Raw genomic sequence first — 14,895 nt, forward strand, 5'->3', positions numbered from 1 at the left:
TTACACAAGAATTTTGACTGCTCGGTCCACAAGGGACTGTGGCCAAACAAATAGCATTTGGGGCACGTTTTCCTCCCAAAAATATACTAGACCTTCTCTCAGAACTAACTTTGTGCTGATCTCAGTGTGATTTTAGTGGATGTGTGAATTCTGTTTTCCTCTTTCACAGAGGTGTCTAAGCAGAGTAACCACAGGTGCAGTTCATCACATTAACTATAGACATTTTCTATCAACATTTGAAAACCAGATGGTGTCCAAATACTTTTTGCTAAATTTTGAACAATATATCCATTGTTTTGACATTTTGAAACCAGAAAAACTTGTTTTTGAAATGTTTTTCTTGAAAGGTGTGGTTGTGCTATCTTTTTCTAACATAAATGCCCCTTGGTTAGATATTTTGTAAATTAAAGCAAGAAACATTCATACATTTTTAAGTACATACATTGGGCCACTGTATGGGCCACTTCTACTTAACTAGGAAAAAATTGATAAATGTTGTTCCATTTAAAGTTATTCCATCCTTTCAGGTTGTTTAGTCCTTTTGGCTAAACAGCCAAAGTAAAAATTATAGGAAATTATTTTTACATTTATTGATTTTAGGATCTCTTGACTGTGGAACTGATTGTACAAAGTAGAATTTTTTTAGCAAAACAATTGGCCCTCTGTCTGGTCAGTCTTGGGCTCTTCATGGATATCGTATTATCCTGTACATTGAGGATACATCTAAAGACCTGTTAAATCTCAGCTCATCTTCTGCATTACTGTCTGTACCCCCAGAAGCTCTCAGTATTTAGCCCTTGGAGGCACTTCCCAAATAATAAGGGTTAGGGGGTTCAAACTGCAATGCATTAAGGGCAATGTGAAGATGGAGGGGGTAGGGAGCATATGTTCAGAGTGTTTAGTGCATTAGATTTAAAGGATAAGAACACTGGCAATAGAAGTGTGTTGCGTAGTGACTAATTACCTCGAGACCTCGAGCCTTTGTGTCTAAAGGGTTAATAATTAAACTATTATTGTGCTGCATTCTGTTTCGCAATGAAACACCCTGGCATTATATCTTTAAAGCATCCTTTATTAAAGTTCTAATAATAAGGAAGCTGGTTATGAAAATAAACTCTGAAACTGACATTTCTCTGTGCAGTCAGTGCCGTGTCTATGGGTTGCGTGAAGTGACGGTGGAAGAGATTGAATCCTTTCCCGGTTGATGCACACTCTGGCGCGGGGACAATTGTCACTCACGCGTTTGCTGCATCAAGAATAATAACATCATGGCTCGCAACGTAGTAAATCATAATATGTCACGGTGTGTATCTTATCATGAAGAAAATCGGCAGTACGTAGCTCTATTAAGAAGAGAATGTTTATTTTGAGTTAAAGATGGATCGAAGTGAACAAAGGTGAGGGAGTGTAGTCTTAACCCATTATACTGTACACTGGAACAAAGTGCGTTTTTGATTAGTCTTTTTTTTGTCTTGTTTTCCAAAATTACAAAAAACTGTACATTTAATTTAGGAGCTTTACTGCAGAAGAAAAAATTGTTATTGGAGAATGTTGAATACAATATTTAATCAGGACTCGACATTAACGCTTGTCTGGGACAAGTGGATTTTTGAAGGGGCAAGTGAAGGAGAATTTTACTTGCCTGACCTGGCAAGCAGACTGATTAAAATGTCAATAATGAAAAAATAACTGGCTATATTTCTGATAGCTTAGGCCATAGGTCCCCCTCGTGCCACCAAAACAGCGCCAACCCGCCCCTCAAAATGCTATTTAAAGTTTTTTATTATAAAGTTACCGTAGACTTTATCAGTTCTAACCAGTCTGGCCATTCTCTGTTGACCTCTCTCCTTAACAAGGTATTTCCATCCACAGAACTGCCACTCACTGGATGTTTTTTGGTTTTGGCACCATTCTGAGTAAATTCTAGAGACTGGTGTATGAAAATCACAGGAGATAACAGTTGCAAAAATACACAAACCAGCCCATCTGCACCAACAATCATCCCACGCACAAAATCACTGAGATCAATTTGTTTTTCCTATTCTGATGGTTGATGTGAACATTAACTGAAGCTCCTGACCTGGGTCTACATGATTTTATATACTGCACTGCTGCCACATGTTTGGCTGATTAGATAATCGCATGGATGATTGTTAGTGCCAGACGGGCTGGTTTGAGTATTGTATGTAGGTATAAAGGTTGGTAGGTAGGTTTAGAAAATGACAACAATGCTATAGTAGACCTCAGTGAAACCATTTTTCTATATTATTCGAAGTCAGACAATGGAGCCTCAGTATAGCCTTCAGTATATCACAGAAAAACATTTCTAGATTCTTTTCAGCAGTATTTTCTTCTGTGATATTTGCTGAGAACTGTTAACTACTGCTCAAGGTTCAAAATGTACATAAGATTAGGCTATTCAGCAGAGATGTTGCTAGGACTGAATGTTTTCATTGGTCTAAAAATATTTTTAGTATTAATGTATTAGTTTAAAATAGTCACATTTTTGTAACATTTCATACATATTATCTTTTCTGGTTTTAACAAATGAATTTTATACAGTTTTGTGTTCAGAACACTTACTGTAATTGTATGGTATTTGTAAAAAATATATATATATATATATATATATATATATATATATATATATATATATATAATATTTGTAGAAATATTGCAACATTTTCTCAAATTCACACCAAAGCAAAATATGCATGAAACATTTTTAAAATTTTTATTTTTTTTAACCAGTGGCTTCCTAAAATCACATTTAAGGGGAAAGGAAACTTTTACCCTGTATTTCAATGCTTGGATTCCCAAGGATCACAGTTAGTATATTGTGTTTATATGACCAGTTTAACCAGAAATCCAGGTAAATTCCAGCATTCACATACTTTTTTCGTGCAATTGCAATCCTAATAGTCTAATACAACAGAATACATTTATATTTTTTTGACTTGTTGATTTTATCCCACAACTTTAGTTTGATGTTTTTTACCTACAATATTACTACCTGAGTGTTGCTGCATGTGTCAGGGTTTTCCTCTCTAAAAGTTGTTCCCATACTATCGCTGTGTAAAGTTATCAGGATGTTGTGTTAAACTACACTTTTGATATCAAGCTGAGGTTGAAGGTGAGCGGCTGAGCCAGAGGGAAGCTTCACCTCCTCCCTTAATGCATTTCCTGACCCTCAGTTAGTCTGTTTGGTTTGGCTACTCTTTCTCAGTCCTGGTCAACATTCCCCTGAACATTTATATTTTGGCAGTGTTGCTGTGAGTGACACACCTAAGAAAGTGACGTTCATTTTCCACGTGTGTTATCTGTTTTGTAGGGCCTCTTGGCATTCCCAATGTCCTTTCACTGTATTTGGCACCTCCCTGCTCTTCCACACTGACAGTAACAATGTGTTTTCCACTGATAATCAATCTACTGATAATCTATCACTACCTCTGTGCATCAGCAGTGATATTGTTGGTCTTCAGAGACAGGTACACAACCTTGTCTAGATGTGTTTGTCTTTATTGGACTGGGTTTATAAAGAAAAGGTAAACACATTTGGCTCTGTCATTATCACTTCAGCATTTGTATTGCTGACCACAAACTAATATATAAGAACAAACCCTTGACACGTACTGTATGAATGTAAATACCATGCAGCCTCACTGCAGGATAATGTGGCTTCATTTAGAAAAGCATAGGCTACTCTCTTACTACTATTAATATTGCTGCAGTATAGCTGTGCACTTTATGCAGATTTTCTGTATGCATAAAATGGCATGATCTACAACATGTGACAAAATAAACTGTATACAACAGAGCTCACTGCATGGCATAATGTATCCTACAATGCAATGTGCTCTGCAATGTGCTCGACTTGACCATACATTTTCTGTGTGATGATTAATAAGATGATAGCTGGACACATTGTGGACTTAAACATGCAGTATACAGCATATACTATTCAGTATTCTGTACATGGTAAGCTAGAATTCCATTCCGACTATAGCCTGTGTCATGTAAAATCATGGTCAGCCAGTGCGGCAGAATATCTAGTCGTGCTGAAAGTTGTTTCCATGGTTACCATGTGGCTGTGAGCAGTGAGTGAAAATGGATGCTTGCTGGGCTTTTTTAGTTGTGTTTTTTACTCTCTGTACTGGTCTGACACTGGTGTCAGTTTGCCAGTAATGCTAAATAGAATGTTTTGGATACTAACAGCAGCTAGACTGTGTCTTCTTTGATATGCTAGTTTCCAGCAAGAACATGGAAGAAAAAAGGCCCTGGATGGGCTTATACGGGTGGAGAAAATTATCCCTCTTGTCAATGAGTCAAAAGTTTCTTGGCAGGTAGTTAACAACTGCAGTCTGTTGTTCTACGCCTTGTGAACCTTTTTTCACTGGCCTCCATTAACTTTTGATGATGTTGCACTCTGGTGCCATCTGGTGATTGTTGAGCTTAGTTATCTTGATCATTCTTTGTTGTCATGAGAAAGAAGTTGTGATTTGGATATAACTTCACAAAGACATGGTTAGTAAGCAATTTTATCACACTAAAATCATGTTAATACGTAACACATTTTGTTTAAGGTGTGCATGCAACATTTGCCTTTAATAAACAAATGAATCTCCAATGTGATTGGATCATTCAATAATCTGTAAATTTATCTCAAAATAAATTTGATAATTTCAGGGATTCTCATTAGCTACATAGATTTAAATAATAATTATATATTAGATCAAACTGCCTCAATTTAACTTTAAACATTACACAAATGTTCTCATGGATCTGGAAATTCTTTGCAGTGCATAGTGACAAACAGATGTTTAAGAAAGTACCCTGGGGGGACTTTTTTGTACCCCACTTTTGAAACAAAGGACATTTTAACATTTATTCACTGGCCTTATTTACTTCCATTGTAAGTGCCTTACTGTAACCACATTTTTTGCTTTTTTTAAATAAACGAGAGAAAATTTTTAATTATTTTTACAAAACTATGCCACAAACGTTGATGATTGAGTGTAACGAGGGTATTAATCCTGGAACATTTCTTGGATATTGCACGTTAAGATGAAAATTCTTAGGTAGGTTGTCAGGTTGAGAAGATTCAGCTTCTTTTTTTAATTTATATTTTATAGATGTGTTAACAAAATTGTAAAGAGCAAAAGAATTATACACACCCATATTATTCTCTGTAACTGTTCTTCCGAAAAGTGCAACATTTAATTGTGAGCATTAGATATCCACTAGATGGCGCCACACACACACACAACAATCTGAGAAAGCACAGAAACTGAAAGAAAGGTAAGTCAGCTTCAATTGATAAATTAGGTTGCCTGAATAGGGCACTGTTTTACAGTGCTATTGGCGTGTGTGTGTGTGTGTGTGTGTGTGTGTGTGTGTGTGTGTGTGTGTGTGTGTGTGTGTGTGTGTGTGTGTGTGTGTGTGCGTGCGCGCGAACTCCATATGACTGAATAAATAATAATATTTAAAAACATAACGTGCTTTTCTAGACCCTCAAAGCGCTTTAAATAGCATAGGGGGAATCTCCTTAATCACCACCAAACATTAATTATGTTGAGGCGACACCAGATACACTGGTTTACTTTACATGTATGTATTTAGCAAATGCTAAACGAGAGATAGTCATTCCAGAGCCGTTGTGTTGTCAGTGTTGTATGTGTGTGAATATCTGTATATATACTGTACATTTCCAAACTGCATGACATGCAGATTGTTTCATGTTGACACTGATATTTGCAGTGAATAAGCCACATGGCCCAGCCTTTGTCCACCCATTTCAAACATGGTGCTGTTTTAGGACCTGAATGAGTGTTGGCAGCCCTTACTTGTCCCCTAAACTGTGCTGTTTCTCTGTGTGATTCATGGCTTTTAGTGACTGTGTGTGTCCTGTTTGTTTCTGGCCCCCAGACTGCAGCTACACATGTCATCTGGAGTGTCAGGGGCTTGTTCAGCTGGACTGCAACCAACTAGACCAACATACAGAGGATGTGGTGGCATCCTCCACTCCACAGATGCCCAGTGCCACACACCCTCCGGATATGGTAAGTTCACTCACTCAACCATTAATGCTTTATACACACTCTATAGAGAGTTTTTAAATGCAAGGAAGCAGAACATTGGCAAGATCTGTGTCCTATAAAGTTTGCTGTAATGAAAAGCATTTTAAGAAAAAGCATTTGCTAAATACATAAATGTAAATGTAAAAAAAAATGCCAGTACAGATAAGAATTCCCTACAGATCAAGCTACAGATACGGCAATCTGTTTCTCACTAGACAGGTGTGAGAGACACAACTGTGTTTCACACTTTTCAGTGCCCTGGTGCACCTCCCTAAAGATAACATTTTAATAACAAACTCTTTTGGCTGTCGTTTTGTGCTAGTCTCATAATATTTAGTATAGATATTATGTGAACAGAGATGCAGGGTTTTTTTCAGAGGGACTGAGTTTTAAAATTTGCACAATTGTCTATTTTCCATGACATGTAGTACATTTAATATTGTCTCAATATAGTTAACGTTTTCATTTATTTAAAATGATAATGCTTCGCATGCACAAGCAGGATGAAACTGGTGTTCTTTTTAATAATTAAAAAAGTTTGAAACTTACTTTTAAAAGTGTACTTTAATGCGCTATTGAATTTTATGGCTGATTACGACTTCACGCTCTGGCAATCTCGCTCTCTCTCTCACGTACCCATATACAGCGCGCACGCAAAGAGAGGTAGTGCTTTTCCACTTTTGGTCAGAAAAATTATGTAAGGAAATGTTAAAAAGGTTTAAAATAAAAATACACAATATTTGATAGCCCCAGCTGTACAAAGCACATCAATATTAAGACAAATTCAAAATTAAGCAAATCTTAAAATCCCGGACAGATGCTTATTTTAGGGGAGGGGTGGGGTTGAAAAAGAGGATGTCTCCCTATCATAGTCATTGCTTAAAAAAGCCTTTCTGTCCAATTTCTCTCTTGTGGTGGCAGACTGTCTATCTGATTTAGGGGCCCCTCCTGTCTCTTTCCATCTCTAAATCGAGAATAAAGCAAGCCCAGCTGCTCTGTGCTGTCAGAGAGATTGAAAGCTGTTGAATGGTGAGCTGTCATCAGAGGGCATTATGGTTATTCCTCAACAGAAATGAAATTTCACATTAGTCCTCTACTCTACTCACTAAAGTGCTTTAGTGTTACTTTGGTCTTGTGAACTACAGATTGTATCAATAAGAGATTAGGGTAAATGCATGCAGTACATTGGCAACCCTGTTTACAATTGTCTGTTATCCACAGCCTCACCACAAGAGGCAGACATGAGCAGCTATATTATACAGAATGAGTCAAGGGTCTTGAACTTGTGTGATGTGTGATTTGCATGTGAATGCCTCCATTAAAGGAGCATGTGATGTCGGGGTGTCTACATGGATTCAATCTGCTACAGAACACATGAGACGCATCCCTAAAACAAGTAACTTAATGAATTGGGGCATATAAAAGCTTTGGTGTTCCATATGCCCTACACACTGGCATCTTTGTGTAGGATTCAAGGCGATAACAAGATACGTGTAATTGTCTTTGCTGCCATTTAAAAACCCCAGAGAGCCCTATCATTCTGCACTCAGACAGGCATTAGAAATGCACAGGAAATGCAGACAGCCTGTAAAGACTGCCTCTTACAACAGCCTGCTGCAGTGGCATCAGACCAGAGGTAATAGTGGACCTGAGTAACAGGTAGGGCTGAATCGATTAGTCGACATTATCAGCAACGTCGACAATAAAAATTGTCGCCAAAAATTGTCATTGTCGAATAGTCGTCTGATTTCATTTAACACAACATGAGATCTTTTAAAACGCTAATGATGATGCGGGAGAGCAACACTTCAGCTCGCACTTGATTGAGGAGAGGAAGAAAGAACAGCTCACAGTCCAGATGCACTCCAAACTTTCCAAACAGATTAAGGTGATGTAGATCACAGATTATTATAATACAAAAATGCAAAATAAATCAATACAGAAGCAGTGTCATTGTGAAATAAAGCGGAGCCAATGTGTATCTTGCTTTAAGGATTTTTAGATAATGTTAAATGGGAAACAAGACTAAAACACTTGATAACAATAGGATTATTTGCAGTAAAAAAAATTATGAATTCAACAATAAAAATACATTTTTCCCCTGTAATTCAGTGAATGTCATTTAGAGGTATTTTTAAAAGATGATGTTAGCTAGCCTGTTTAATACAACCTTTTAAGTCGGATACAAGCTGAATAGTTGGTTAAGAGCTAATGATTAATCACCATAAACATCACCATTTCTATTAGTTCAATTCGCGCAGTTAGACCAGTTTCATACACTAACTTGCAAACTCATCAATGCCACTTTGTTCATTCATGAAGTACCAAAAACATTCGTAACTTTGGACTGCCTTCTGCTGCACCACATCAGCTCTGTGTGTGTGATACCTGTGCCATTCCTAAATGTGACAGGCTTCAGTAAATGTTATATCACCCTATTGTGGTCTCCCAATGCTATTACACTAGACTGTTAAACAGAGGCCAAATAAGTGAATTGGAAACCATGCAAATTAGGCTTCTAATTTAAATGTTGGCTAATTTTAATATATAATGCCTCAAAAATATATCGATAAAATATCGTGCTGATTAATATATCAATATTTTATGACATCTCTAATTGATATTCCACAATATAATGCTGAAAATTTTATATTTGTTAAAAACATGCTATTGGTAGGAATAAAGCATCATTTTCCATCCATAAAAGTATGCCTTGTCTCCTCCCATATTCCTGTTTTATTTTCATAAAATAAAAATATTCACCAGTCGGCCAGTAACATTATTTACTGCATCATTACATGCTTTACATTGAACAGTAAGAACAACAATCTGACCATTGCTAAATAGTTTCTTGCACGATTAAAAAAAAAAAACTGTTTGTTAAAGGATACTAATGCAGCGCATATTCAAACGTATTTTACCTCAGTGGAAAATGTACCATCAGATGTTTATCTGATGCCTAAATGTTTCTTTCTCCAGAACTTCATGAGATACATGTGGAATTTTCCTCAAATTAAGAAATCAAAATGAAAATGTGAGTAATATAATCCTGATGATGTATATTTTCTGAGAGATGCAGTTTAACTGTACTGACACAATTAATAACCTGTGTTGTTTGTCACTGATACGCAAGAGGAAAAAACAGCGAATTAATTCCACTGTCATAAGGACAAAAAACACTCATGTAGATGAATCTCAACGAAATGAGTGTGTGCATCTCAAGGTCATTTGTTAAAGCAGCTCTTAGGCTTGAACAACACTGTTGTTGTTATTATATTGACATTTTCTGTGTGTGCATTTGCTATTTAGAGCTGTCAATCGATTCATTTCTTTTGCCAATTAATCAAATTTGATAGAAAATGCCCCCAAATAAAAAATATTTATTATTTTATATATTTTAATTAAAAATATAAAGTATCTATTCATTCAAATAATTAAATGTTTAACACACAATTTTTTTTTTTTACGTGATTACGTTTTTACCAATTTGACATTAGATTCTAATGTCAACAGCCCTGTGTGAGTTCCAAACCCTGGTTGGAATAGGGTGGAACCTTAGCAACGTGTCTGGGGGAAATTACACTTGTGTACACCCCACAAACACACTCACAACAGCGATTCTGTTAATGATCAAGTGATAGAGAAAGAACCTCTTAACCTTATTTTTTTGTTGTTGTTGTACAAAACAAACCATAATGAGACTTGTGATAAGCCGCATTTACATGTCCCGCTCGAGTGAAGCATCAGCATTTCCCTGGTGTCGTGTTGCACTTACGTTTTACCAAATAATTCAGATAAAGTATCATTACGTGGACAGTGCCAGCACTAAAAACAAAACAAGACATTACCTGCAAGCACTTTTCATGTGGTGTTCCAAGTGGCACAAATCATGTAGATGCAGCTACACAATTGCTGTAGCAAACTGGATAGCCACTATTAATATTGTGGAGGATGAGGCTTTAAGAGATTTATGCCCATTGCTATGAATTCACAAACTAAGGGGACTAGTTGTTTCAATTTGTCAACCTCCCACTTACACTATGGGAAGTGTTTAATGTTACTTGAAGCAAATAATGTTGATCATCTCCTTACAAGGCCACATGTCAAGGTCTGGGTAGATTAGATGGAAAGTGAACAATCAGTTCTCATAGTCAGCATGCTGAATGAAGATGAAATGGGCTGGAGTAAAGACCAGAGTGATTTTGACAAGGGACAAATTGTTGTGGCCAGACAACTGAGTCAGCTCCCGGTCAGCAGTGGTGAGTACCTACCACAGTGGTCTGAGGAGGGACAAACCACAAACCAGTGACAGGGTGTTGAGCGCCCAAGGCTCATTGATGCACAAGGGCAACAAAGGCTATCTCTTCTGGTCCAAACCGACAGAAGTTCTACAGTGGCACAAAGTCACAGAACATTTTAATGACGGTTACAGAAGGAATGTGTCAACACCCATAGGTGCAGACCAGTCAGAGCGCCTACAATGATACTCACCTGGTCCGATGAGTCATGTTTTCTTTTGCATCATGTGGAAGGCCGTGTATGTGTGCGCTGTTTACTTTGAGAAGTGATGGCACCAGGATGCACTGTAGGAGGGCGACGAGCAGGTGGAGGGAGTGTGATGCTTTGAACAATGTTCTGCTGGGAACCCTGGTGCTGGCCTTTATTGTGGACGTCAATATGATACATGCAACCTACCTAAACATCGATGCAGACCAGGTACACCCCTTCATGGCAATGGTATTCCCTGACAGCAGTGCCTCTTTCAGCAGAATAATGCACCCTACCACACTGCATACATTGTTGGGGAATGGTTTGAGGATTATGATGACGAGTTCAAGGTGTTGCCATGGCCTCAAAATTCCCCAGACCTCAATCCATTTGAGCATCTGTGGGATGTGCTGGACCAAAATGTATGATCCATGGCGGCGGCTCCACCTCGCAGCGCACAGGACTTGAACGACCTGCTGCTAATGTTTTGTTGCCATATACCACAGGACATTTTCAGGGGTCTTCTAGAGTCCATGCCTTGGTGGGTCGGCGCTGTTTTGGCAGCACACAGAGGACCAACAGCATATTAGGCAGGTGGACATAATGTTTTGGCTCATCAGTGTTTATAAATGCCAAAATATATGAATTATTATTTGATATGGATTTTCATACATGGCCATTTGTAAGATTACTGTATAGGGTTTTCTCAACAATGTCTCATATTGTGATCTCAAGATACCAATGTCTGCGATTTTCATTATGATTGTTCTCATAAAAGTTTTCCAAGACTAAATAATCAGAGCTATTCCATTCACAATTTTAACTATCCGCTCAATTTATAGCTCTATACTTACTCAAACTGCATATCAACAACTGTCTCATTTGTTTCTAATTATGTTTCTTCTAAGAATTTTTAGGAGTTAACTTTTAGGGAAACATTACTGATAACTAAGGTAAACATTAAATCTCCTTAGCTATGAAACAGAAACCTCTGTACAATAAATATATTTTACTCTTGGAAAAGATGAATCTCCCCTCTTAATCAAAATTTTCTAAAATATTCTACCCACATTTTGTTGCACTTCACTGCTGTTATTTTTGGGTGAAATTTTTCCATGTCTCGATCTCTCTTTTCGTACTTGTTTCATGAGAATACAAAATGTTCTTCATGCACAGTGCCCTAATTTCCCTCATATCATGCAGACACAATGTGCTTTCCGTCATATTCCTTTTATTCCCCTATGTCCTCAAAACATCATCCCCACTAGTGTTAACTCAGTCTAGTAATTGTATTAACAGCCTGCTTCTGAATGTTTTTCATTCTTGGTAGCCTTACAGTAACATCAACACTAATAGTCAGAATGTTACAGAGGGCAGAGATAGGAAGGCTAACCTTAGCTAAGGCAGTGCTCCACCCTGAGGCCACCAGATTTTACATCCCCATGGCCCTCGTAAAAATGACTGATTACACTTGAAAGCCCCTGGAGTCCACTGTGGGGTTCTACAACATCAGGAATAAGAATTAATTTGCAAGATTACAGAAGCTGTTATTATTTTCGGAATGTTTATTGTTTATATGTTTACTGTTACTTTGTGTTTGTTTGGGAGGTTTGTTTCTCCAGCTGTTAAAGGTATTTCATCGGCTTTGACGCTTGTATAGTAGTGAAGATAGGCGGTTGTCATCTCTTATACACATCCTTTTTCCTGTCCTCGGGTGTGTAAACATGCGCGCGTGCACACACAGCAAACACGCACTCTTTTGTGGTGCATGCACTGCAGCTCCCTCAAGCCACCATATAGCAACTGGGGACCTCAAGCATTTCAGCAGAAATGTCTTTCTCCCAATTTGCTTGTGCCATTTACACAGATTTTTATCAGCTCCGCCATCTCACCATAGCATCTGCTGTGTGTCCATATTTTAACTATCACCAATGTGATGTCACAACTGTAAACCAAAAGCCAAATAGCTATTTAGGTATTGTTTTAGACTAATGTTTTTGTAAAAGCAGCCTTTATCTTTTCAACCGTTAACATGGTAGTTTAATGCCATTTAACATTAATCAAATAAAGCCTACTCAAGCAAGTAAGAATAGATTTTACAAAGAAACGTTGCCATTGAGATGGTTTCCAATTTGAATATCCCAGTTAAAAAAACTACTCAAAAACTCTCCAGAATGCCCACTTTTAACAATCTTCTTGTCTATACAATGAAGTCCCATCCTAATTATCGTTGAATATTCATTTCACAAGGGAATACGTCACATTACACAGTTAGATATATTGAGAATACCAACTTAAGCTGACTTTAAAAGGCATGATGAATGACCCTTCTCTTCATGTGCTGTTTACATTTGTCTCTGTGCAACTATGATAGTGCACAGAACCCAGAATATATTATATACAATCACTTTTTTTTTTTCATTCCCCATTTTTGGAACCCACAGAAAATACCCACGCAGAGACATGTAATAATGCTCCTTACAACAGTCTCGTACTCTAATTACGAAATCTACCCATGCCCACACACAAATGCAAGCCATGGCTCAGGCTCTATTGCGTGGATTTCGGGAATGAGCTGGCAAGCCTAATTTACACTCCGTTCATTGTTGAGCTGCCTGTAAAATAATGCTGTGGCTAGAGCAACTGTTGAGCATCCCAAAAACAAGCTGAAAGAGAGAAAGGCAATAAAAGGGTATGTGCAGCATTCCACTATGTGACTTTTTACACTAGGAATGGAAAATACTCCGCTACATATTCAACACACACACACACACACACACACACACACACACACACATACACACACATGTCAGTGAGTAGTGAGCTGACTCCACAGGAAGTGATGTGCCAGATATGGCTGCTTTATCTACTTAAACACTCCATCGTTGTGGTTTCTCTAGCTTCTAACCTTTCAGTCTCTTCTTTCAGAACTCCACACCTCTGAAAACGGAGTGTACATGGTTGTGTGAATGGTGGTTAATCAAACGTGTGTATATATACACTCACTGCGCATTGACTAGACACCTGTACAACCTACTTATTCATGCGATTATCTAATCAGCCAATCATGTCGTAGCAGCAGTGCATAAAATCAGGCAGATACAGTCCAGGAGCTTCAGTTAATTTTCACATCAACCAGCAGAATGGGGAAAAATGTGATCCAAGTGATTTTGATCATGGCATGATTGTTGGTGCCAGATGGGTTGGTTTGATTAACTGCTGATCTCCTGAAATTTTCACGCACAACAGTCTCTAGAGTTTACACAGAATCGTTCCAAAAACAATCAAAAAACATCCAGTGATTGGCAGTTCAGTGGTTGACAATGCCATATTGATGAGTGGTCAACGGAGAATGGCCAGACTGGTTCATGACTGACTGACTCCGATAACCACTCTGTACAATTGTAGTGAGCAGAATAGCATGTCAGAATGCACAAGTCAAACCTTGAGGCAGATGGGCTACAACAGCAGAAGACTATGTTGAGCGCTTTATTAGGAACATAGTGTTACTAATAAAGTGCTCTGTGAGTGTATATACCATTGTTGCAGAGCATCTGCAAACTGTGCCAAAACTGTTTCTCCTACACACTTTGCCATTACCAAGCATTGAAAGCGATTTCAAGAGAGGAGGGAGAGAGGTGTTATAGCAGTATCAGAAACGTATCATATGGAGCATCTTAACGGCACTTAATACCACTGTGTAACAAGAGCTGAGTCCAGTGTCTGAGAGTTCAGTATCCCTGTCATGATCTGTTCAAGCCTTATGTTACTCTTCACAGAATGTGTCATCTGCACAATACTAAACCAATTACAGGAAAGAGCAATTAGAACAAAAATGGAGGAAAATACACCACTTTCTGCTTCCATGCCAGGAGAGACTGTTCATCTCATTCCCTGTTTGAAATGGATTATCATTGTCAGTGACATTGATTAAGCACAATACCCTAAACTCTCTATACGCACTTGAATGGCCCTTTTCACTCCATACTTCATTTAGTAGCGAGACAACTTCAGAGGCTGTATTTGATAGTGACAAATAAGGCTTTTCATTCACATTATATGTGATGAAACCTAGCAGGAGGGATCACACATGTTGGTCTCTCCATTTTTGGACCCCTTGCTGTTTCAGTGTGGAGCATTGTTTGGGTGATTTTACTTTGATTTTGCTCACACTGTCCAGCCATGATATTGATTATGTTTTTCTGGGCAATTGGATAACCCCCCTTACAAACTCTTTGGAAGAAAAAGATTGAGCTCTGGTGGCAATTAATTGGGGTGTATTGACAGTAGTCTTCTCCCCAGAGGGTTTGGATATCGACCAGCCCTTGAA

The 14,895-nt window shown here is 38.0% G+C and overlaps 1 protein-coding gene across 2 annotated transcripts in view; it reads left to right on the top strand.

The window, feature by feature from the left end:
* Positions 1-14,895, top strand: part of LOC127626143 (ras association domain-containing protein 5-like) — a 57,708-nt gene that overhangs the window by 18,800 nt on the left and 24,013 nt on the right. For both annotated transcript variants that reach the window (XM_052101719.1, XM_052101720.1), the window contains exon 2: positions 5,926-6,059. In XM_052101719.1, the coding sequence (XP_051957679.1) occupies positions 5,926-6,059 (134 nt within the window). The remainder of the gene's footprint in view (positions 1-5,925; positions 6,060-14,895) is intronic.

This window comes from Xyrauchen texanus, chromosome 32 (genome assembly GCF_025860055.1).
Source record: "Xyrauchen texanus isolate HMW12.3.18 chromosome 32, RBS_HiC_50CHRs, whole genome shotgun sequence".
In the NCBI taxonomy this organism is placed as follows: domain Eukaryota; kingdom Metazoa; phylum Chordata; class Actinopteri; order Cypriniformes; family Catostomidae; genus Xyrauchen; species Xyrauchen texanus.